General features: G+C 59.3%; 3 protein-coding genes across 6 annotated transcripts; 2 read left to right on the plus strand and 1 right to left on the minus strand.

The window, feature by feature from the left end:
- Positions 1–650: 650 nt before the first annotated feature.
- MUTYH (mutY DNA glycosylase) lies at positions 651–5,262 on the plus strand. Of its 2 annotated transcripts, XM_027683210.1 has the most exons (14): positions 651–721; positions 1,437–1,476; positions 1,807–1,880; positions 2,016–2,057; positions 2,134–2,205; positions 2,413–2,526; positions 2,801–2,898; positions 3,169–3,313; positions 3,414–3,495; positions 3,564–3,749; positions 3,951–4,096; positions 4,290–4,439; positions 4,581–4,631; positions 4,886–5,262. In XM_027683210.1, exons 3-14 carry the CDS (start codon positions 1,824–1,826, stop codon positions 4,988–4,990), a joined length of 1,248 nt encoding a protein of 415 aa, XP_027539011.1. In that variant the 5' UTR covers positions 651–721; positions 1,437–1,476; positions 1,807–1,823; the 3' UTR covers positions 4,991–5,262. The 2 variants fall into 2 exon arrangements, with proteins under 2 accessions (XP_027539011.1, XP_027539010.1); XM_027683209.1 differs by having other exon boundaries at positions 3,414–3,486; positions 4,581–5,000.
- A 712-nt stretch (positions 5,263–5,974) lies between these two features.
- HPDL (4-hydroxyphenylpyruvate dioxygenase like) lies at positions 5,975–8,904 on the minus strand. 2 transcript variants are annotated; one of them, XM_027683211.1, is made up of 2 exons: positions 8,870–8,904; positions 5,975–7,672 (listed from the first exon to the last, which is right to left on the minus strand). In XM_027683211.1, the coding sequence occupies exon 2, from the start codon at positions 7,659–7,661 to the stop codon at positions 6,477–6,479; it is 1,185 nt and encodes a 394-aa protein (XP_027539012.1). In that variant the 5' UTR covers positions 7,662–7,672; positions 8,870–8,904; the 3' UTR covers positions 5,975–6,476. The 2 variants fall into 2 exon arrangements, with proteins under 2 accessions (XP_027539012.1, XP_027539013.1); XM_027683212.1 differs by lacking the exon at positions 8,870–8,904 and adding an exon at positions 8,435–8,505.
- Positions 8,905–10,336: 1,432 nt separating this feature from the next.
- LOC113967554 (selenoprotein Pb-like) lies at positions 10,337–13,541 on the plus strand. 2 transcript variants are annotated; one of them, XM_027683216.1, is made up of 5 exons: positions 10,337–10,444; positions 11,097–11,314; positions 11,416–11,628; positions 11,766–11,901; positions 12,538–13,541. In XM_027683216.1, the coding sequence occupies exons 2-5, from the start codon at positions 11,112–11,114 to the stop codon at positions 12,781–12,783; spliced, it is 798 nt and encodes a 265-aa protein (XP_027539017.1). In that variant the 5' UTR covers positions 10,337–10,444; positions 11,097–11,111; the 3' UTR covers positions 12,784–13,541. The 2 variants fall into 2 exon arrangements, with proteins under 2 accessions (XP_027539017.1, XP_027539016.1); XM_027683215.1 differs by having other exon boundaries at positions 10,343–10,449.
- The last annotated feature ends 9,317 nt before the right edge of the window (positions 13,542–22,858 follow it).

The raw sequence follows: 22,858 nt of genomic DNA on the forward strand, positions 1-22,858 counted from the left end.
TTCAACCGAAATTCTGGGTTAAGTAAACGGGCGTTTAGCACGGACACCTCCCCGGGGCCCTTCCCCATTGAGGCGCTCGGGCCGGCGGAAGAAGGTGCGGGCCCCGCCCCGTTTTGCTCCCGGCTCGCTGATTGGCTGCCGCGCGCCGTGAGGCCCCGCCCCGGCCGCACGCGCTGAGGGCGGGAGAGCGCGAGCCCCTGCCTGCACCTCCCTTCGGTTGGCTGGAGCGGTCAGGGGGCGGGGCCGCGCGGGGGCGGGAAATGTTTTCCCGGGAAGGTGTCACGTGGCGGCCCCGGCGGGAGCGGCCTCGCCATGACCCGGGCCCGGGCAGGGACGGCGGCGGCGGCGGCGGCCGGGGCGCTCCGGCGGAGCGGCGGCGGCGCGGGCCGGAGCAGGAAGCGCGCGTCACCCCGCGGAGGTGCCCGGCAGCGGGAGGGGTGGGGGGAGCGTGGGGTGTCCTCTGCCGCCACCTGGGCAGCCACCGGTGCCTCCCGGGTAAGGCCCCGCACTCGGTGTACGTCCACCCGGCAGCAGCCCTGCGGTCGAACCCCGCAGCCCTTCGTGCCCTGACCCCGCTCTCCCGGCAGGGGCCCCGGCTCCAGCACCCACCCCGCCACCTGCCCGGCATCACTTCAGCGACCCGGCGGAGGTCGAGGCCCTGCGCAAGAACCTGCTCGCCTGGTACGACAGATGCAAGCGAGACCTTCCTTGGAGGGCGCTGGTAAGGGGAGACATCGGGAAGCACTCTGCCTTAAGGGAGCCTTGGTGAAGTGACCGTGGTGTCTTTCCCTTTGTGGTGCATCCCTGCCTTCATGGAAGCACTCCCAGCTAGTCCTGGCAGTTCCTTGGGGGGTAGTCTGTAGCCAGTCCCTAGGTATGACGAGTAAAGCAGGGTACGCTTTTCGAACACAGCCTCCAACCAGGAGTTCTTTTCTCTGGCATGATTAGTTGTTTTTTAATCCTGTTTTGTTCCTGCCTCTGTGATACCCTGCAGCAGTGAGTGCTGCATGGAAAAGGTTTTCCAGCCAGTGGCTCAGGGGTGACTGAGGTGCTGAGGATGCAGCCTCCTTTACAGCAGCATCTGCCTGAATGGTGCTGGGAACTGCTTGGCCCCTCTGTGGGATTTACATCTGCCTGCAATCAATTCCTGTGTGGAGGGGCTCAGGTTCTGGGACAGCTCCTCTGGTGGAATTTTGAACCTCGAAGGTGACTCTCACTGTGGGATATTTCACCAGGAAGAAGCTGCTTTGGCTGTCACTTGATTAACTTGAACTCAGAACTTCTGAGTGCTTGGGGAAAGTATTTTTTTTTTTTTTTTGCAAATCCCACTGTGGCATTCAAAACACACCACGAGTAGTTTTATTTTACACGCAGGTTCCCTTTGTGGTGGGGTCCTGTGTCACCTTGTTTCTCACACCATGATCCTCCCCTTTCAGGCAGCGACGGAGCCGGATGCCGACAGACGGGGGTACGCAGGTGAGGAGCGGGGACTGTGCCCCAGCACGTGTGGGGTGTCCTTCTGTGTGTGGCATTGTGAGGGGTGGCTTCAGTTGCCATCCTTGGAACAAGCTGCCTGGAGTGGCCGTGAGAGCCACTGATTCACCCTGCAAGGCACTGCAGGGTTGGAGAGCCCACTTTGGGCCTGGGGAAGCTCCTGTGAGGCAGCACGTGGGGAAGGTGAGGGGTGGGAAGGGATCCCGTGAGCTGGATGCTCTGCAGTGCTTGTAGCCAGTGCTCACGCGGCCACGGCACGAGGTGTGGGTGGTGCTGGGGCCTCTGCTCTGATGCCTGCCCTGCTCCCTGCAGTGTGGGTGTCCGAGATCATGCTTCAGCAGACACAGGTGGCTACAGTGATCGACTACTACAACCGCTGGATGCAGGTGACTGTTCCTCACAGAGCCCTGTGCCCACAGGCCGCCCCTTTTGGAGAACATGTCCACTGCCTGTGGCACATCCCCAGCTGCAGAGCACAGCTCTGCTTGTCCCTGACTTGTCCCCTTCCCTCTGTACCACAGAAATGGCCAACACTGCAGGCTCTGGCACAGGCATCCCTGGAGGTGAGTGCCACTGGGATCGGGTGCTCTCCCTGTCCTGCGGCTCTCCATTAACACTGTGCTGTGTCTCTTGGAGCAGGAGGTGAACGAGCTGTGGGCTGGGCTTGGCTACTACTCGAGAGGGAAGCGTCTGCAGGAGGCAGCAAGGAAGGTGCTCTGGAGCTGGGCGGGAGGGCATTTCCAAACCCCTCTGTGGGTGGTGGGTTGGTGCTGGCTCACACCTGCCCTGCCTTGCTGGGGCTGTGAGCTGCTGGCATGAGGCTGCAGAGGGTGGGATCCCATCTTCCTGTGGGCAAAACGGGTTGCCTGCATGCACCCACCCCAGCTGCTTCCTGGACCTCAGCTCCCTCTCTGCCAGGTGGTGTCCGAGCTGGGCGGCCACATGCCCAGGACGGCTGAGGCCCTGCAGAAGCTGCTGCCGGGAGTGGGCCGATACACGGCGGGAGCCATCGCATCCATCTCGTATGGCCAGGTGAGAGCTGGGCATCACTGGACATGTCTTCCCTCTCTGCCACCCATCCCCACTCCTGGCAGGGTCCTGCTCCTGGGGTCTCACAAACCAGGGGCTCCTCCTCAGGGCTGTGCTTGGCTTTTGCTCTCCCCTCACTTTGGGGTGCATCTCATCCACTGCCCAGCTTGGCCTGTGGGTTGGCCTCTTGTGCGTCCCTCTCCATCCTGGGAGCACCCCAGCTCCCTGCCTTGCTTGGAGCACATCCCAGCATGGTAACCCCAGTTCCTGGTCCCAGGCTACAGGCGTTGTGGATGGGAATGTGATCCGTGTGCTGTGCCGCCTGCGATGCATCGGTGCCGACTCCAGCAGCCCGGCCGTCATCGACCGGCTCTGGTAAGGGGAATGTTCTGTCTCTGTTTGGAGCTGTGGTGATCATGGCCAAGCACAGGAGTACTCAGGAGCCATGGGGAGCTGAGCCTGTGTAGGGAGAGAGACATGGGGTACAGGAGCTGTTGGGAAGGTGGTGCTGCTGGGAGTAGTGGAGAAAGGAACTGTGTTACCTGTGCCTACATGGGAGCATCCTCCCTGGCAGGCAGGAGGCAGGCAAAGGTCCTGGGATGCTCTCTTTGCAGAGCCCTGTGCCTCTCACTACCGTTTGTCCAGGGACATGGCCAATGCCCTGGTGGACAGGAGCCGCCCTGGGGATTTTAACCAAGCCCTGATGGAGCTGGGGGCGACCGTGTGTGTGCCCAAGGCCCCGCTGTGCGGGGAGTGCCCCGTGAAGCAGCACTGCCGAGCACGGTGCAGGGTAAGTATGCCCCCACAATGTGGCCCTGAGGAGTTGCCATGTGTGGGGACAGGGTGGGCTGGTGGGATGAGCCTGTCCCTGCTCCTGTCCCGCCTTGCAGGTGGAGAAGGAGCTGGCCTTCGCCTCGCAGAAGCTGTTTGGAAAACCCGCCCCAGTGCCCGATGTTGAGGACTGTGGTGAGCGCGGGGGGTGATCCCTGTTGTAGCTCCAGGTCTGGGCCCTGCAGCAACTGTTACATTGGTGTTTGCAGGTGTTGGGGACTGTCCCCTGTGCCCCCCGGCCATGGAGCCATGGGACAGCAGCCTGGGGGTGACCAACTTTCCTCGGAAAGCAGCGAAGAAGCAGCCGCGGGCGATGCGAACGGCCACGTGTGTGCTGGAGCGGAGGGGCTGCCGTGGGGGCCCCGAGTACCTCATCGTGCAGAGACCCAGCTCAGGTGATGGGGCTGGGCAGGAGGGGGATGGAGGCACCACACAGCCCCTTCCCACCTGCGTGAGGGACAGAGCAGCCTGGGAGAGGCACTGGGGATGCACTTCCTGCTGGGGTGGGGAAAGGAGGCCCTTGGGGCTATGAGGAGGCTCAGTGTCCCCAGATGTGCCCCTTGCTGTCTCACGTTTCTGTCACGCCTCCTCCCCAGGTCTCCTGGCTGGACTCTGGGAGTTCCCAAGTCTCCCACTGGCTCAGGATCTGCAGGAGGAGAAGGAGAGGGAAGTGCTGGCTGATCACCTCCAGGCCTGGATGGGGCAGCCCGTGGCAGCCAAATGCCTGCGGTTCATTGGAGAGGTGAGCCCCCTGTGCTCAGCCACAGGGATGCAGCACAGGGGAAGAGGGTCCCCCTTCCCCACTGTCACCCTCCCAAGCTCTGCCCCACTCCTCAGAGCCCTGGCAGACTCGGTGCACTTGTGGGGCAGCTGAGCTGTGCACCCCTCACTGCAGGCCAGCTGCCTGTTTCATGTGTCTTCCCATCCCCTCACAGGTCATCCACATCTTCTCCCACATCCACCAGACATATGTGGTCTATTCCCTGCCCCTGGATGGGGATGTGACCCTGGACCCTGCCTCCCCATCCCGCTGGGTGACAGAGGAGCAGTTCCATGCCTCGGCTGTGTCCACGGCCATGAAGAAGGTACTGGGGGGCACCTGGGCCTCTCCTCCCTTCCCTCAGTCTTTCTGGGAGAGCCTCTGCCATCCCCTCAGCCACTGCAGGCTGTCTCTGCTCCGAGACCTAGCTGCTGTTCAGCTCTGGGCTCTCTTGTGCTCCCTTCAGGTGCTGAAAGCGCACGAGAAGCAGAGCAGGAAGGAGACCAGCCCTGGCAAGGTGAGCAGTGCTCCAGGGTGCCTGGAGCCCCAAGAGCTGCTCCCTGTTGCTGTGGGACAGCCTCTGGTGTGCCATGCTGAAGCCCCCATGGGGTTTGGGATCAGGCCAAGGAGCATCCTGTGGCAAGGGGAGTTGCCTGGCTGGCACTGCCCCAGGATGTCCTCAGTACCAGGGGCCCCTTTCTCCAGAGGGGGTCCCTAGAGACCATGGGGGCCTTTGGGGTTGGGTTTAGTTTTACTGCTTGTCTCCTGTAGGGCTCCAAGCGAAAGCGAGGGGCAAAACCGCAGGGATCAGGCAGCACCTGCCCTGGGACACAGCTCTCCCTCCACGCCTTCCTCCGGGCACCGACTGCCCCGTGACAGCACCTTCCACGTGCAAGACCCCCAGAGACCCACCCTGTGGTGAGTCCCGCCCGTGGCAGGGGATAGTTTGTCCCTGTGCTGCTGCAAGCCCAGTACACGGCACTGTACCAGTCTCCCACTCGTCCTTTCCACTGGCTCCCCTGTGGGAATTGTGCCTGGATGTGGCCACTGCGGTCCTGGATGTGTCCTGGGGCCAGGCCTGCCCTCTCCCCTTGGGTGGAGCCCTCCTGGGGTTATTCAGCCCCTGGCACCGTGGACTCACAGCAGCAGGGAAGGCTGTGGCCACACTGCTCCCACAGCCCTGTCCCCTGCCTGCACCAGCCAGCAACTGGGGATGCTGCCATACCCTTCCCCGCCTCCAACAGTCCTTTTTATACACTTGTTTTTACTGAACCTGAACCACAGGCTTTCTAATAATAAATCCTAAGTGTGTGGGGTTTTCTACGTGACTTTCTGTTTCTGTTGCACTGTGCTACGCTGGGGGTGTCGGGCAGCCTGTGGTGGAATGTGAAGACAGCCAGCTGGATCCCTACATTTGGGCTGGAGACAGCAGGGATTTCTTTGTTAGTGCATCCAAGAACCCCTTGGCTGAGCATTAACTGCTGGTGACCCAAACAGGGCACCCAGAGCATTCCTCCTGTGAGGGCAGGCATCAGTCTCTGAGGGCTGTGCTGCTCCTACCCACAGGCTGCTCCTACAGAGGCCAAACAACTGTCCCCAGGGCTTTTTGTAGGATTTTATCCTTTTTTTTTCTGCTGTTCCTCACTGTTCCTGCTGAGGTTTTCCCTGACTGTGACGAACCTTTGCAAAGGCACAAGCCTGGGGACAGTCCTGGTGGGGTGCAAGGGGCAATGACCTCAATTTAGGGACTGCAGGAGTGGGGACAGCCTGCCTTGAGGGACAGAAATGGCCCTCTCATCCTCGCCTGGCCCTCAGCACATTGTAAGTGGGAGGATTAAGAACTCAAAGCAGTACTTGCAAGTTAATTCTTTAATTGAGAGGAGCAAGAGGCCACCACTCACCCCACACAGGGGCTGGCCGTGCTCTGGGTGGTAACCCTTGGTGAGCAGCTGCCCAAGGCCCCAGGCTTATCCACTCCCCTCTGGCAGCCCTTCATTCCTCTACAGCTGGGGGTGTTGCTGTGCCAGCACTGCTCTTGGCCCTGCTGCAGGCTCAAGTCTCAATAAATTAACATGAACTGAGGCAGAAAGTTCTTCGTGTGAGGTTGATAAATCACTGGGAACCCAGGGAGGGAGAAAAATCACCCTCCATCCTGAGGGATGCTCAGACCCCTGCTGGACTTGGCCCTGAGGGTCTTTCTCCCACGCTGAGTTGGCTCTGGGTTAACCTGGAGTGTTGCCTTGGTCCCTGCCCACCTGGGCCATGCCACCAGCACCCACTGGGATCTCTACAGCGGTGCAGTGCCCACAGGGTTGGAGTGGAGAGGATGGGGAGCTGAGGTTGGAGGATTGCAGTGTTGCCACTACTGCTGCTGGTCCATATAGACCTGCACAGCTTTCCACAGTGCCCGTATATTGCCTTCCCCAAAGCCCGGTGCTCCCCGACGGTCAATGAGCTCCAGGAAGAAGGTCTCCTCGGAGAAGATGGGGTGGGTGAAGATCTGCATCAAATACTCCTGAGAAGGGCTCTCTGTGGCATCAGTGCCCGGCCGGCCCTTGTCCCCAGGCACTGCGGTGTCCAGGAGGATGCCAAGCTCTGCCAGCATGTGGGGGTCCTGCCCGGCCCCCCGGATCTCCTCTGCTTTGCCCCCCTGGCTGTAATACGTGGCGGGGGGTGTGAAGAACCGCACACCCTGCTGTTGCAGAGCCCTGGTCGTGGTGACGATGTCGGTGGTGCAGAGGCCGACGTGCTGGATCCCGGCCCCGCCGTGCTGCTCCAGGAACGTGTCCACTTGGTTGGTGCCGTTCCGCGAGAGGGACTCGGCGAAGACCAGCTTGCAGCCACGTGCTGGGGTGCCCTGGGCGCTCTGCAGCGCGAGGAGCAGCATGCCCACCCCCTGCCCCCCCAGCACGTATCCCTTGGCCGGGCTCTCCTGCGGGTTCAGCAGGAAGCGGTGGAAGCCGAAGCAGCGCTGGTACCAGTCCAGAGCCGCCCGGGCGCCGCCCCGGGGGCAGACATATGTGATGTGGTCAAAGTGGGTGATCTCGATCCCGTCTCCCGTGGCTGAGGGGGCTCCTTGGATGGGCTGGAAGCCAGGTAGGAAGGGTCCCTGGTAGCGAGATCGGTCCAAAAGGGTATGGCTGATGTTGCCCACGACGGAGCTCACCACCCCGTAGGTGACAGAACCGCCGTCATCCCTCAGCTCAGTCGGGGGCACCAGCAAGGAGCACCCCTGGCTCTGCAGCCGCTTGCAGAGCCCCAGCACATCGTCCACCTCAAAGCAGACATTGGAGGCTGTGCCCAAGGTGGGCCGGGGGTCTGTGTCGTAGAGGAACTCCTGGGAGGAGGTGCTGGCAGACCCTGGTGCCAGGCGCTCGTTGACGAGGAAGACGGCGGATCCCCGTTGCAAGGCCAGCTGCCGGACCCGCGGCGTCTCCCGCACAGCCACGGGCTGGAAGCGAAAGGTGTTGGCCAGGTGCTGGGCCCAGCCCTGCCTGAAGGGCAGGTGGAGGGAGATGAAGCAGGGGCGGCTCAGTGAGGCTGCCATGGCTGGGCAGGCTGCGGGGAGGATGCAGGGGGTCAGGGGAGGCTTACTGGCCATGGGAAGAAGCCGTTCCCCCACCTTGCACAGAGCCCATGTGCATCTGCGTGCACAGATGCACACGTGTGTAAACTTGCACCCTTTAAATGTGTGTATTTAAATAAGTGGTCTCACAAGCCAATTTGCACTGTGCAAGGGCACCCATCTTCGGCAGCAGCTGCAAAGATCTGCCCAAGGATGCTGAGACATCCCACCCCTTCACTCTGCTGCCCGGCCCCGTGCCTGGGGTCCCTGAGGAGAAAACCCCTGAGCCCTGGCTGCAGCCCAGTGGGCCCCCTCTGGAGCCATGTGTCCCTTGGGAGTGCCACAGGGAGGTCAGCAGGGAATCCCAGTGTGGGAGGGGTGCTGTGTGCTGTACGTGTAAGCAAGATTATGGGGACAAGGGTTGTGGGGGAGAATGTCCTGTACCAGGAACATGGAGGTTGGACTGGTAAACATGGAGCAACACACTAGTTACAGCTAAAAGGCTTCTGTGCTGTCCCAGTGCTTGCCAAGGTTGTCCCACGAATGTGGGGGTTACAGGCTGATGTGCCCTTTCTCTCCCCAACAAGGACAGCGTGGAGCTGCCACGCTTCCTGCAGCAGGCTGGGGACAATGACCTTGCCCTATTGGGGCAGAGGAGGGACACTTCAGGAAAAGTGACCTCCCTCCCCACTCAGCCACATGCCTGCGACACTGAAGGAGGCAAAAAGATCTGTCCAAAAAATCAATCGGCACACCCTCTCCAGAGCATCCCACTGAGGCTTCCTGACCCCATGGCAGGCACCAGCCACCCCGGCCAGAGCGCACAGGAGTGCAGGGGGCTGGGGACACACACACACACCCCTGCTGAAATATTCCCTCTCACCTGCCTCTGGAAGGGGCTGCGCACACGGAGCTCTCCCTGCTCCCAGGGCACAGGGCTGAGCAGGGTTCCCGCAGTGCCCCTGAGACCCGCCGGGCTCCCCGCCCGCGCAGGGAGGCGGGACCGCGCCGGGGCCCCGCCGAGCACATGGGCAGGGGACGGCGCTCCTTCCCTCCAGCCTTCCTTCCCGCTGCGCCCTGCGGGATCAGCGCGATTCCCGCTCCGCTCCTGCCGCCCCCGCTCCCGACCGCCCGCCCCGTCCCTCCCCCGTGCCCGCGGGGGCCCCACTCGCCCCCGGGCCGCGGCTCACCGGGGTCAAGGCTGCGGGCGAAGGGGACGCCGGGCAGGGCCGGCCCCGGGGGCGGTTCGCTCGCTCCTCCCCGGCATGCCCCGGGCACGGCGGGACGGGCACAGCCGCGGGGGTGGCGGTGCCAGGGATCCTGTGGGGGCTCTGGGGAGTTGTCCCGGCGGGGGGAATCGGCGGCTCCCGTCCTGGGCAGGGAACCTCTGGCCACGGTGAAAGCCGCACGCTGCGGGTGCCGCAGTTCCTATCGACCCGTGCGGGGCAGGGCGGTGCTTGTAGGGCAAAAAGATGCCCAGGTTTACAAGCGCGGCACAAGCGGCTCGGGGTGAGCCAAGGGAGGAGGGAGCCGGCTGCCAGGTGGTGCTTGGGGGTCCCTGGGATACAGCTCGTGTCTGTGCTGGGTCGTTCCCTGCCAGCCCGAATCCAACCCGAATCCGTAGTGCCCGCGCTCGGTGCTGGGCGCTTCACGGTGCCCGGGATACCCGATGGGGCTTAGGGAAGCAGCAGGTAGGTGGGTGGGGTGAGAGCTCTGCGGAAGGCCCGGAGTCAGGCATGAGATGGGGCTGCTCCAGGCTGACCCCGTGCAGTTCCGCCTGCTTCCCCATCCCAACCCATGGCTCCACACCCTTGCAGACACCCCTGAGCCCCTCCACCCCCCTTAGCAGCGATCCTCTCTCTCCCTGCTACTCGTGGCTGTTTTTGGTCGAATCCCCACTCTTTATGTGTCTGGGATCATGTTCTGCCCCCGCTCTGACTGTGGCTGCTGCCCTTCCCTGCCTTATCATGTTTTTGTACAGAGCCCAGGTACAATAAACTGCTCAAATATTTGCAGAGATGTCCGTGTGCTGCCAGAGTGGTGAGCTCCTCTTGTTTGGTTGGGGGGTGGAATCCAGTGTTGCTGTGATTTCCCAAGGGAGCACTGGCTCCTCACACGACCACAGCCCCATGGTGTGGGGCCAGACAGGAGGCATGGGATGGGACACTGGGGGATGGCTGTGGGGCCACACCACAAAACAGCACGGCCTTCAGGGTGACACCGTGCAGAGCAGGGAGCTGCAGCACCCCGGGGTGTGAGGCAGGCACCCATCTCTTTGGCTGAAGGGTGGCAGAGGCAGGGTGGCAGGGTGGCTCCCCTGGGACCTTGCGCATGGATGGTACTGTTAGATGTTACCCCACAATCCTGCAACCCTTTGGTGCAAGCAGTGCCCTTGGCAGTGCCCCCAGCCCTCCTGTGCCTGTGGGGTGGCTTCGAGTGGCTGTGCCTGTGTTTTCCCTGCAGCACTGCCTGTCACCCTCTGTGCCAGCCCGGCACCAGGCACCGCTTTGCCCCAGCATGGCACGGGCTGGGCTGTGGCAGCAGGACCCCGAAGCCACATGGCACTGAGGGGGACAGTGCCTGCCTTGTTGCCATCCCCTTGAGGCAGGCGGTGGTGGCCAGGGAGCAGTCCCCGTTCCAGCCAGGCTCTTCTCCTCCCTCCTGGGCGGGGAGAGTGGACAGGAGATAAAAGGGAGACCAGGGCCAGCTGGAAGTTGCTGAAAGCTGCTGGGACTGGGAGCAAGGGAGGACGGCAGCGAGGAGAAGTGCGGTATTGAGGACTCGTTCTCGCGGGGGAGAGGGCTGGAGGCATGGGGCATATCTTGGGGTGGGCATGGTTAGGGGGCTGTGAGAGGAAGGGAATTCAGGCAGATGTTCAGAGGCAAGGGCTTTAAAGGGTCTGTGTACCCCCAAAACGCTTCATGGAGCATCAAGGACTCTCAAGGTGACCTGAAGGTGAAACCATTCCTGTCCCAGTGACTCCTCACTGGTAGCCGAGACGATGAGGGGCTGCATCCCTGCTCCCCTCTGGGACAAAGACAGACCTCTGTCTGGGGCTGGGTTTGTTTTATGGCATCAGGGAGGTGGACAAGGCCCATGGGAGGAGCAGCACCTTCATCTCCTGTCGAGTGGAGGGGGTGTCTCACTGCTAGGGGAGAACAGGGTGCTGTGGCAGTGGGTGCCCACAAAAGACGCAGCAAAGCTGCTGTGCTGGTTGGGAGCTGGACACCCCAATCCCCCACTTCATCTCCCTCTCCTTGGCCCCCCAGAGTAGGGGTTCCTGGCTCCCAGTGCTGTGCTGGGAGCAGTCCAACACTGTCCACCAGTCCTTGTCTGCCCGCGGGGGGGGGTGCAGGGAGGTAGTTTGGGGTTGCAGTGGATCTGGGAGGAGAATAACACCCCGTGTCCTCCTGCCAGGGCCCAGGGTTCAGGATGGGGCTGCTGGTGCTGGCCCTGGCCACCTGGCTGGGGCTGGCCTCGGCCTCTGAGGAGGTGGCCAACAGCAGCCGGATCTGCCAGGAGGCACCGGCATGGAGCATCAATGGCTCGAGCCCCATGGAGGGGGCGGCAGGGCAGGTGACCGTGGTGGCTCTGCTGAAGGCCAGCTGACACTTCTGCCTGACGCAGGCCCAGAGGTGAGCCCTGCTCTCCCACCCCAAACCAAGCTCCACCATCTCGGGGGGGGTCTCAGCAGCCCCCTGCCCCGGCACCCCTTCCCAGCGCCTCCTTCCCGCAGCCTCGGGGGCCTGCGGGAGCGGCTGGCCCGGCAGGGCATGGCCGACATCCGCTACCTGATTGTCAACGAGAAGGCGCCGCTGTCCCGCGCCATGTTCGGGGAGCTGCAGCGCCACGCCCCGCCGGGCGTCCCCGTCCTCCAGCCAGAGCCGGAGGACCCCGACGTCTGGCAGGTCCTGGGGGGTGACAAGGACGACTTCCTTGTCTATGACCGGTGAGTGGCCCCCGACTCGCCTGAGGCTTTCCTGGGGGCTACGGAGCTCTTGGTGGGCTTCCAAAATCTACCCCCATGGCTGGGCTGGGGGGACCCCAAAACCCCGTCTCGAGCCAGGCCGTGGCTTCTTCCCTCAGGTGCGGCCGCCTGGCTTTCCACATCCAGCTGCCCTTCAGCTTCCTCTACTTCCCCTACGTGGAGTCGGCCATCCGCTTCACCCACAGCAAGGACTTCTGTGGCAACTGCTCCCTCTACCCCAACACTACACAGGAGGTAAGAGCAGGGATGCTCGCTGGAGCTGGGATTCCTTCTCTCCTCTGGCATTGCACACCACGAGAAACAATGTTATCTCCATGCTGGGGACAGGCTCCAGGGTTGGCAGCTGCCCTTGGCAGTGGTTGAGAGGGAAGGTGATGAAAGGTCTGGAATAAGGGCACTTAAATAGGTCAGAGCTTTCAGACTGAGAAAGAATGGACTAAAGGGGTCATAGCCTGGGTCTGGGAAAGCTAACTAGGACTCTTCTCATATAAGAAAGGGGCAGGCAGTGCATGCAGAAGTGGCAAGCTCAGAGCAAAGAAAAGGACACAGCTCTGAGCTCAGCAGGCGATTAGTCACTTCCTAGGAGAAAAATCCATCCAGAAATATTAAATGCAAAGTCCCTTTTCTCTGGACCACTGACAGCTTGAGCCAAGGGATTCGGGTACAGAGGCTTGTGCCCTGTGTGCTCCAGCCTCTCCTGTCCTCTCTGTGTCCTGGGCCAGGGCTGGAGAGCCTTTGCTGTGACCCACAGCTTTCTGTATAGCACATGCTGTTCTGCCTTCATCCCAGCTCACAGCCGTGCTCCCAGGCTTTCTGCAGGGCTCTGTGGGCATTCACATTCCACACCAGTCCTCGTGTTACTTTCCTCAGGCTAACAGTACCATGGAGGTCCCTGTAACCCCGAGCCCGCTTCCCGAACACGAAGGGAAGGAGTCAGGGACCCCCATCCACCAGCACAAGCCCCTCCATCCTCATCGCCACCATGAGGTCAGCAACGAGAGAGCCACAAACCCAAGTGGGGACCACGAACCTGCCGCCCATCCTCACCACCACCATGGAGACCATGATCATCTCCATCACGGGGGGAAGAAGCAGAAGGAGGGGAATGTGCACTAAGCCAGGCTGGGCAGCCTCGCAGAACCCAGTAGTGTGCAGAACACCCCAACTCACTTCACAGAGGCGTGGAAGGACTTGCTTTGGGCTGCTGGTCACCAGCAGCACCGGTACAACAACTCCCTCCAGCATCCCCCATGTGGGTCACACTCCCACGCTGTGATAGGGATGGAAATCTCCCTCGGACCCTGCTCAGTGCTGCATTTTCCACCCCAGGGCTCAGTTCTGAGCCTTCCTCTGCTGCTGTCTGCCTTTCCATGCTCAATGAAGCCCGCTGTGCAAACCGGGAGGTCCCTGGTCACTGCTGGCTGACGCTGCATGGAGCAGCAGGGCAGGGATGGAGGGCCAGAGCTGGGATGGAAGCAGCACTGCCAGCACCCTCTGCCCATCCCAACACTTCTGGGGCACCCGTGGGTGTCCTGGCCAGGGAGCGAGGGGAGGGACAGTGTGTGCCCTGCAGGACATGATCCCAGGGGTGCACGAAAAGTGGTGGGATGTTGCAGCTCCCCACGGTCCAAACCCCGTGCCCCCATAGCTGTCACATCCTGGGGACCCCTCAGACCGTGCACACGGGTATGTGCAGTGGTGGTGGGTGGCCGCAAGATGGTGGCCTTGTCCCCTCTTGGAGACCCAGGGGCTGTATGGAAGGGCCCACAGCCCTGGGAGGACGGGATGAAGATCCTGGGGTCTCTCCTGGGGGGAAGCGAGGTGGGAGGGTGATGCGGATATCCAGAGTACAAATAAAACCTCTGTGAAGTGACCACTGCTCAGTCTGGCCTCTGGTGAGCCCAGGGAGGGCGGGGGTCTTGCTCAGTGCTGGTCTGTGCTCTGGGCACAGGGAGGGACACAGGGCTGAATGGAGACCCCGTGATGCAGCAGCTGGTGTTGATTTACATCCCCTGGGTTGGAGGTGACAGGGTTGAAGACCGAAGAGACCCCACCTCTTCAAACCTTCTGTTTTCCTCCTGCCAGGATGGGAGTGCAGGGCATTAGTGCTGTGCTGCCAGGAGGACGTTTGGCTCGGCACCTCCATCTCTGCCTTGTAGGTGTGGTGTTGGGGTGCCTGTCCCAGGCTGCTGTTCATTCCCACATGCAGTCCAAAGTCATCGTGGGCATCTTGTCCCCATTGCCCAGACTGGTCCCCACTGTGAGCACACCGTGGGGCTCCCCAGCCCTCAGGAAGTTGGGTGCTGTGTCCCTGGCAGGCAGTCACACCTGCCTGCACCGTGGGCCACCCCCCAAGCCTGGATCTGCCCTTTACTCCAGCTCCATCCATCATCCCACACAGCCCCACTCAACACCTTCCCTGAGCTGCCCACCTCCTTTCCAGGCCCCACAGCCTGAGTGGGGAGCAAAGAGACGTTTTTCTGCTCAGTGTTATGAGGTGCCATGTGTGGTGTGTGTCCCACTGCTGATGCTCTGAGCTGGATTTCTGCACCCCTCCATCCTGCCTCTGCTGGAGAATGCTCTGCCCAGTGACTGGGACAAGAACCAGGGTGAAGAGAAGCTGTTCTTCATGGGGATGAGGCCAATGAGAACAAAAGGGTCTTTCTCACCAGTCTGGGGGAGCCAGCCAAGCTCTCCCATGGGCTACTGACTGAGACTCTGCTCTCTCTCCTCCATCTCTCCTCCCCCTTCCTCCTCTACCTGCTTCCAGTAGCCTGCAAGGGCACCTCTGTCTGCTGCTCCTGCCATCAATATTGAGGTTATCTTTTTCTTCTGGCAGCTGCTGTAATTGAAACAAAGCAGGCCGGGCCTCACGGGCTCCGCTCCTCTCGCTCATTTTGCCGGTGCTGCTGAGACAACTAATTCATCTTATCGATGCGTGGTTGGCCTCTTTTCCACCAGATCCAGGCAGAGCCCTCTCCCCACCAAGGCTGGTAGGAGCAGGCTGTGTCCCTGTGGCGTGCTGCTGGGTGCTGCTCAGTCCAGCCTCTGGTCCTTGCCTTGCCTCAGCTGGGTGCTGGCCACCAGCAGGAGATGCCAGAGGAGCCAGTCAGGGGGAAGAGGCGCAGACTGGCAAAATGCTAATGGCTTTATCTCTTTCTTTTGCCTTCTGATGTTTCATCAGCACTTCACCTGTGTTAAATTCCCCATCCTTTCCTTGCTTGGCTCCTAAAGGTGTCCCTGGCAAAGAGGTGAAGGGTGATGAGTGGGGCATACACGGATTTGCATTCCCTTGCTGAGGTATCCCATCTGGTGCTGGGTGTGTAGTCCAGTGCAACTGCTACCATTTGGTTACCTCCCAGCAGGTGAATTTCCAGCCCTGAAGGCCTGGGTTGGCATTTTGCTTTGGGTAGAGAAATTGAGGTATGGGAAAGAGCTGTGACACTGTTTGGGTGAAGTCCTACATGACTGAGTAATGGCAAGGTTTTAGCGTGAAGCCGATGCTACTCCATATATTATTGTCCAAAGGCTTGAAGGGTTTGGGCATGCTTGGGACCCCTCTGACATTACTCACCCCTGAAAGAGACATGGAGCTCTGCAAATTCTGTGCCAGTGTCTGCAGTCCTGCGATGCTGAGGGAGAGCTTTGCTCCTGGTGGGGTGCAGGAGAGGTGTTTTGGGGGAGGTAACAGGCTCTCTACATCACCGGTGTCTTGGAGAGTGATGGTATTAGCAGTCATGGAGCCCCAAGGAATCCTCACCTTTCAGGGGGACTGGCTCGGCTGGGGGGGTCCAGGGCCAGAAATTAGGGATGACTTCAGGTCCTGGTAGTGCTTGGCACCCTGGTGTCTGTGGCTGTGCCACCACCCCGGAGGAGGGTGCCCTGTGGTACCCTGGTACCTGTGGCTGTGCCACCACTCTGGAGGAGGAGAGATGCCAGTTTCACATCACATGAAGCCTTGGCCCTGTGTGCTGCTCCTACCGAGGGCCAGGCAGATCCTCTCGGGAGAGGGGGAACAGCCAGTCCTAATGTCAACAGAGGCCTCTTGTGCAGCGATGCTGTGTCAAGAAGAGGAATGGGTCCCTCCTCCTCCGCCCATTCATCTGGCAGCCGGGGCTGGCATGCTGCCAAGCCAGGCTGCTTTGGAAACATTTCATTGAGGAGGCAGCTGAGCCTAGGAAAACAGAATGAAAATATACAGAGGGATCACTGTTGTTAGGCAAAATAAATGCGGGCGGCTGCATTTCTGTCCCCCAAGTCCAGCCCAGCCGGGCCCCTCTGGCTTCCATGGGGTTGGGGTGATTGCTGCTGCCTGGGGATGGCAGCCACCTATCTCTGTTGTGGGTTAGGAGCTGGGGAACGAGGGATGGAGAGATCATCCGTGGCTTTGGCCAACTTGCTGATGACCCTGGTGAAGAGGCTCAGACTTGGTGTGGTGTTGCCCGAGGAGATGGGACAGAGCAGAGAAACAGCAGCAGAGGTGAACCTGCAGCAGTGACTGTTGTTCTCTGCATGGTCTCAGGTGTGGGAGGTTGATGAAGATGGGGCTGCAGAAGTGCATCAGATTTTGGCCTCGTTCATTCCCATCTCCCTCTTTGTGGGACCAGGCTGGGCACAAGGCCCTCAGCAGGATAGAACCCAGTCCCTGGGTTTTCAAAGCCCAGTTGCTTGGCATACCCCATCATTTGTCTGCTGACAGAGAGAGAGCAGGGTCACCCCAAAGCAGTCCCCAGGGACAGAGGTGGACACACCTCTCTGACTTCTAAGCGAAGCTACATTCAACAGGTTTGCCTCTCCTGTTGTTTCCCCTATAACTTCTGTCTTTCCTCCAAAGGCCTTCAAGTCTTTCCATGGCCATTTGATGACCTACAAGAGACCTGTCCCAGCTCTTTCTCTCCATCTTGGTGGGTCCAGAGTGGTTTAGGGGAGGCAGAGGTGGAGCCTCAACCCCATGGGATACCAAAGCTCTCATTCCTGCATGGCTGCTCTCTGTGCCACCAAGGCACAGCTTTTTATGGCTTCACCACCTCTCTTTGTCCACCCAGCACAGTCTGGTTCTGTTATTCATGGTTTAGATCAGGGGGTTGAAAGGAGCCCAGTGTGAGCAGACCAAACCCAATGTACACTCTGGGAGAGACACATCTCACCATACATGGATTTGCACCAGACAGCAGGTGCCCAAGGCTGAGACTGGATTCTGTGCTGGTCCTTGTGTTTGCAGGAGCTTTGCTAAAACTCCTGCTCCCCTCTCTTGCCCTCCTGCCGGGGAAGCAGCTAGCAAGATGCTCCTTTTTTGCCGAGGGGAGATTTGCCCTGTCCCTCTCCATCTGCCTCTCCTCCAGACAAGTTGGGTGTGGTACTTGGCTCCCCAATCCTGCTGCTGAGAGCAGCCTGGGATGATGGCAGATGCCTTGTGTGCCCAGATCCAGTGGCACGGCCACAGGCAGGTCTGCCCACTCCAGCTCCATGGAGCCTCTCCTGGCTGGGCCAGCAGTCAGTGCCTGGGTTCCAACACTCCCCTGTTCCACCATTAATTACCCTCCATCGCTAGGATTTTGTAGCTTCTCCTTGAGTCTGAGTTTGTCCAACTTTCAGCCTTTTCTATGTTGTTTTTCAGCTCACAGAGTCTGCGTTGTCTTTTCTCCATTACAGATCCTTTTCTTTTTTCCCCTGAAAAAAGTGAAGTTGGTTTAGTGTGTTGTTTCCCACCTGTTTCTCCCCTCCTTCCCTAGAATAACATTCCGTGCCCGGAGTTACTTACATTTTAATTACCATTAACAAACTGTGTTAAATGCAGAGGGTAAAAGGCTGGGATGGGTTATAATGGGATCTCTGCCCACGGAGAGGGAGCGGGACCCTGAGTGATGGAGGGCAGAGGAATGAGCTCCAGCCCTGGCCTGATTCTGACTTCCCACCCAGCTGGACCCTGCGACCCACTCACATCTCCAAGGCCAGGGCAGACCCGATGCTGAAAGCTGACAGGAGCATTGTTTCCCCCTCACTTTGCCATCTTTTATTCATACTCTTGTAGCCTGCAAAATGATTCCCTGGTTATTTTAGCATCTCTAATTAAGGGGAAGGAACTTCAGTGGCTGAAAGGGGGGGCGATGGGCCAAGAGGGCCCCTTTCTGCTGAGCTCAGCCCCGTGACAGCCAGCCTGGCCGGGGTGGACGTCTCTCTCCAGCGCGGGATTGAGTAACTTTCTGGAGCACTCTGTGCTTTTAGACTCCGTGCTGGGGAGGTGACTGTTTCTCCTGGAAGCTGAGGGTCTTCGCCCAGCAGCTCCTCTGTGCTTAATTGCTGGCCTGCACAGCAAATGCGTTTGCTGGAAGGGTGCAGAAATCTCCATGGCAAGGCAGAGGCTCAGCACTTTGCTAATCTTACGGGGGCTGGGGAAGGCAGTCCTGGCAAGCCTGAGATGTAATGTCATGTGTGGGGGAGAGAGGGAACAACAGCTCCTGACAGCCAGAACTCTCTGTCTGGGTACAAGGGGGAGTCTGTGCCTGCCCCATCCTGACACCTGATACCCAAGGACCTCGCTCCATTTTTCTCCCTTCCTCACTCCTGCTCCAGACCATTTTGTTCCTCCTGCCCCTCTGGGTACCCCCACTCCAACAGTACAAAGGAGCTTCCCAACCTGCATCCTGCCCCACAGGCCCCATCCCCACAGCAGGGCTTGCCAGCTCTCCCCTGCTCACACACCCCACCCTCCTGCTGAAATCCTCCTGGACCTCCGTCCCTGCCAGATCCAAACTCCTGGTGTTTGTGGTACATGGCAGGCAGAGACAATGTGTCATGGGGTGCCCTGGAGATGCCTTCTCCAGGCATGGTGTTGTGTGCATGCATCCTAGATCCTGGATAAATGATGGCCTGTGTTTTTTCTTGGGTATTGCTGTACCCTTTGGCAGTAGACAAAGAGCAAAGAAACTGAAGCTTCCCTGAGAAGCACCCTGAGCATCCCATGCTTTAAACCTACACATCCCTGACCAAATACAGGGACATACAGGCAAGCAGAGCCATTCCTGTGTCAAAGTGAGGGTGAGAGCAGCCATCCTGCACCTGATCTTGAAATTCAGCCCATGCTTGGAGCGGGGAGATGATTCTTTCCGTCCTTGCTTTTCTCTTCTGAGTACACAGACAAATGCAGTCACACCTGAAGGAGGTCTCTGAGCTTGTCAGTTCTGGAAAGTTTCATAAAATAACTGGCTGGCTAGTGAAAAGCCACTTTATTAGAGTCCCTGCTGAAAGAGGAGCACAGCAATAACTCAGTGCTAATGAATCAGTGGAGAATCCACAGGGGATTCAAACAGTTTGACGGCAAAAAACTCCAACTCCAGCCTATGCTTTGTTGGAGACCTTACTAGGCACTGGAGAATCTAAAAATGGTGCTCAACTCCATGGGCAACCAAACCAAGGTGTTCCTCCTCTTGCTTGCAAGGCCAAATATTTCACAAAGCAATGCTCTCTGTCTCCTTCTGGACATTGGATCCATGGGGATGCTAAGGAATAACTATCCTGGGCAATAGATCTCTCTACTCCTGACTGCATTAAGGCAGGGGAGCTGCAGTTACTCCCCGTGTCCTTTCCCTCCTGCCTCTGCTCTGAACAGCACCAGCAATATTGGAAAGACAGAAACAGTCACACTTCCAATGAGTACCATGGGCTGTATCAGGAAGCTTGGCTGCTGATAAACCCAGCTTTGGATGCTTTGGAGCAGCCAAGTCACTGTCTGGAGCAGGAGCTTGGTGTCTGTCTGCATTCTGCTATCCTGCTCCTTTTCCACTGTTAGTTGGCCATAAAGCTTCTGCTGCCCTTGTATATCTTCATCTGTCACCAGAGGACTTCCCTGGTGCTCCCTGGGTCTTGCAAAGCTCTGCTGTTATCTCTGCAAGGCTCAGCCAGTGTCACCCATCTTAGTGAGGGCACAGCATTGACTGTTTGGAGTCAAAGCAGTGTCAAAGAGGCACGAGAGCATCCAAGAGAGGGGAAGATGCCCAGGGAAAGGCAGTCTTTCTGCAGAGGATGGGTTTTGGGCATGGTGGGGAGAGAGGAGGGCAGCTACATGAAGTGTGGGAACAGCCAAGGAGGTGACACTCCCTTAGGCTGAGATGTGGCACCAGCCATCACTTACCTTGTCTGACACAAGACAAAGCACAGGTGCCAGGAAACCCCAGAGGGCACCTCAGCAACATCCTTGGCCTCTCTCCTTTTTAGGGCCCTTGAATTCAGTTTCTGGCAAGACAAAAGCAGTTCTCTTCCTCCACAGCACCTTTAACTTAGAGCTGGACTTCCGACTGAGCTGGCACCGAAAGAATTTCCCAGGATATTGCATTGCATTGCTGCCTAACTGTGGTGTAGAATCCTGGGGGCTCCAGACCCTTTGGTCAGTAAATTTGGTAGCCATGGACTCAAAATAAAATGCTTTCTGGGGCCAGCAGGAAAAATCAACGCTTTGTGAATAATACTTACAGTCAGGCTGGGAGGGCTGGAGTTGGTGGGTCACAGACCCCAACCAAACAGCCTCGAAGCCAGGAGAGGAACCAGGGCTGCTGGTGGTAGAGGCTCAGCAAATGGCTGGGCTCAGGAAGGCGTGCGGTGAATTATTGATGTACCTGGTTCCAGGCTCTGAATGAGCAGCATCAGGGGCTGGGCGGGAGGCTGACATTTTGCATCCTTCCCCAGGGAGAAGAGGTCTGTCCATGTTCTCTGGCAGGAGGAGAGCTCTCCCCCTTGCAAAATTCAAGGCAGTAATGAAAGGCACAGGGAGAGATGGGGAGGAATGGGCAGCAGCAAACGTTCAGAATGAGGAGAGAGAGGAAAAATAGATTGGTTTGTCTTTGAAATAACATGCTAACCCCCCAGAGACAGGCTGGCCAGCCACTGCACCGACCTTGCTTTGATTTGAGTCTGGATTATATGTTTTATGCAATGAAAAGTCAGCTCATTGGGAATGAATAACATCCCTGCTTGGGCTGAAGTCTAAAATCCTCTTTATTGGCACTGTCTGGGGACGACGTAAGTAAGGACACTCAAGGTTGTCACTAGGTGAGCTCTGCAGCGACTGGTGACAGAGGGACCAGACAAGCTGGGGTGCTGTGTCCCAGCTCCCCTGCAGTCTCACCCTCTGCCTGGGCAGAGCAGGCAGCTGCGGGGAGACACAGATGCCAGCAGAAACTCTGTGACACCAGAGCCCAGATTAGAAGAGCCTGCGATCCTGCTGGACTGGTCTCTGCCACGAAGGTGTGCTCTACCTTGGGCCAGGAGGGTGCTTTGGGATGGCCCCGTGAAGTCCCTCTCTGCAGACAGGGAGGCAGACAAAGCCCATCTCATCCCCCCAGGTCCTGCCACCAAGACAGTGAGCAGAGGCGATGCGCAAAATAACGCACTCCTGTCGCAAGTGCTTCCTGTCGCAACAAACCCTTACAAGGAGTGAAATGGCCTTCGGGGTTAAAGAAATGGGGATGTGATTCCTGGAAAAAATATAAACAAATCTGTGTGTTGCCGCTGCCCGAGGCCAGGCCCTGCCACTGTTAGCACTCATTATTTTGAACAAGACCAGCAGCAGCAAGGAACACCTCAGCCTTCAAGGAAACCTCTTCCTGACCTTCATCGATTAGCATGTGGCTTATTCTCTAAAATGGAGATCTCTCATTGCAGTAGCTCTGCCTGTTCTCACCACCTGCCTGAGACCTGATTCCTTCCCTCCGTGTCCTGCAAAGGAGACCTTGGGCTTGGAGGTATCTTGTGGCATAGTAAAGGCGCATAATTATTTCCTGTTCCCTAATTGCATCGCACTGTTATTCCAGGAAATGTACTCTTGCTCTGTCAGTAAGAATAAATAGGAGATCTCTGCAACAAGGGAGTAACCGGTAATGGTCTAGATGTGACTGAACTGCAGATAGGAAGGAACTGGTCTTGGATTCTCAAAGCGCTGAGAATAATAGCAAGAAAACTGAACTCTGAGACCCGTGAGCTCTGCTCTTCCTCAGAGGTTTGTCACTTAACATTAGATAGGACAAAAAAACAGGTATGTGTTTCTGGGGAGAATCCTGGGATGGTGTCGTGCTGGACACTGCAGCAAAGTGACCAGTCCTGGCAGGGTGGAGAGGCCCAGAGAAGTTGACTTTAGTCATGGCAGCCCTCTCCCCATCAGCCCTACACTATGCTGGTCCCACGGGTGCTACCATCACCCTCTGCTGGAAGCAGAGGCTGGTGAAAAGTCAGCTCCCTGGATTTTGAGGTGCTGGCTCAGATAATATGTACTGAATATATTCATATGTCCCTTTAGTGCAACCCCACCTGAGAGCACAGCAGAGCTCCTGGGAGCCAGCACTGCCTGTGTTCTTCATCTCCTTCCCAAAAGGCCGCACGTGCCAGAGGATCCAGTGGTCCCTGTACACAAGGATGCTGCAGTGATGTGTGGGACGAGCATCTTCGCTACAGGGCTTGAAAAGAAAAAGGAAACCCTGACGTCCACTGGAGGACAGGGCACTACTGTTTGTTCTGCCACTCGATGTAAAGCTGTAGGTGATCGACAGGTGAGACTGGGTGTTGATTTATGGGTCAGGCTGGGCGCCGGAACGGGGTACCGCCGGGCTCGCAGCAGCAGCGGTCCCGATCCCGCCGACTGTCCCGGTGGAGCGCTGCCACCTCCAGCCCCGCCGAGACCCTTTGTCAGCGCAAGCTCCCGGCGCTCGGATGGCCCCGACAGCCCCTCACCCTCCAGGGCCCTGGGGACCCACACCCGCGGGGGACACGGGGGACACAGCGTCCCTTGTGTGTCCCCCCTCCCGCTTGGGTACACGGCCAGGAGGGCAACGGGCGGTCCCCGGTCCCCACCCCGTCCCCACCCCGCGGAGCCGGGCAGGTGCCGGTGGGAGCGGTGCCCCGACGGGCGGCGGGGGCGGGCGGGGGGCTGCGGAGCGTCCCGCCCCGGCGGGGCCGGCTCCCGGCCGGCGGGACCACCCCCCGGTCCCCGCCCTCTCCTCCTCCTCCTCGGCGTCTCTCCTCCCCTCGCCCGGCTCAGTCGGTCGCAGCCATGGCGGAGGGAGGAGAGGGAGAGGAGCTGCTCCGCCCGCCGCTGCCCGCCGGCGCCCCGGGCCCCAAGCGCTTGTGCTCCCGGGCCTGCCCGGCGGGGGGCACCGGGGCCGTGCACCCCCGTCCCGGGGCGGCGGGGGCCGGCTCGGCGGGG

The sequence above is a fragment of the Neopelma chrysocephalum genome, unplaced genomic scaffold, assembly GCF_003984885.1.
Source record: "Neopelma chrysocephalum unplaced genomic scaffold, ASM398488v2 Primary Assembly neopelma1_64, whole genome shotgun sequence".
In the NCBI taxonomy this organism is placed as follows: Eukaryota; Metazoa; Chordata; class Aves; order Passeriformes; family Pipridae; genus Neopelma; species Neopelma chrysocephalum.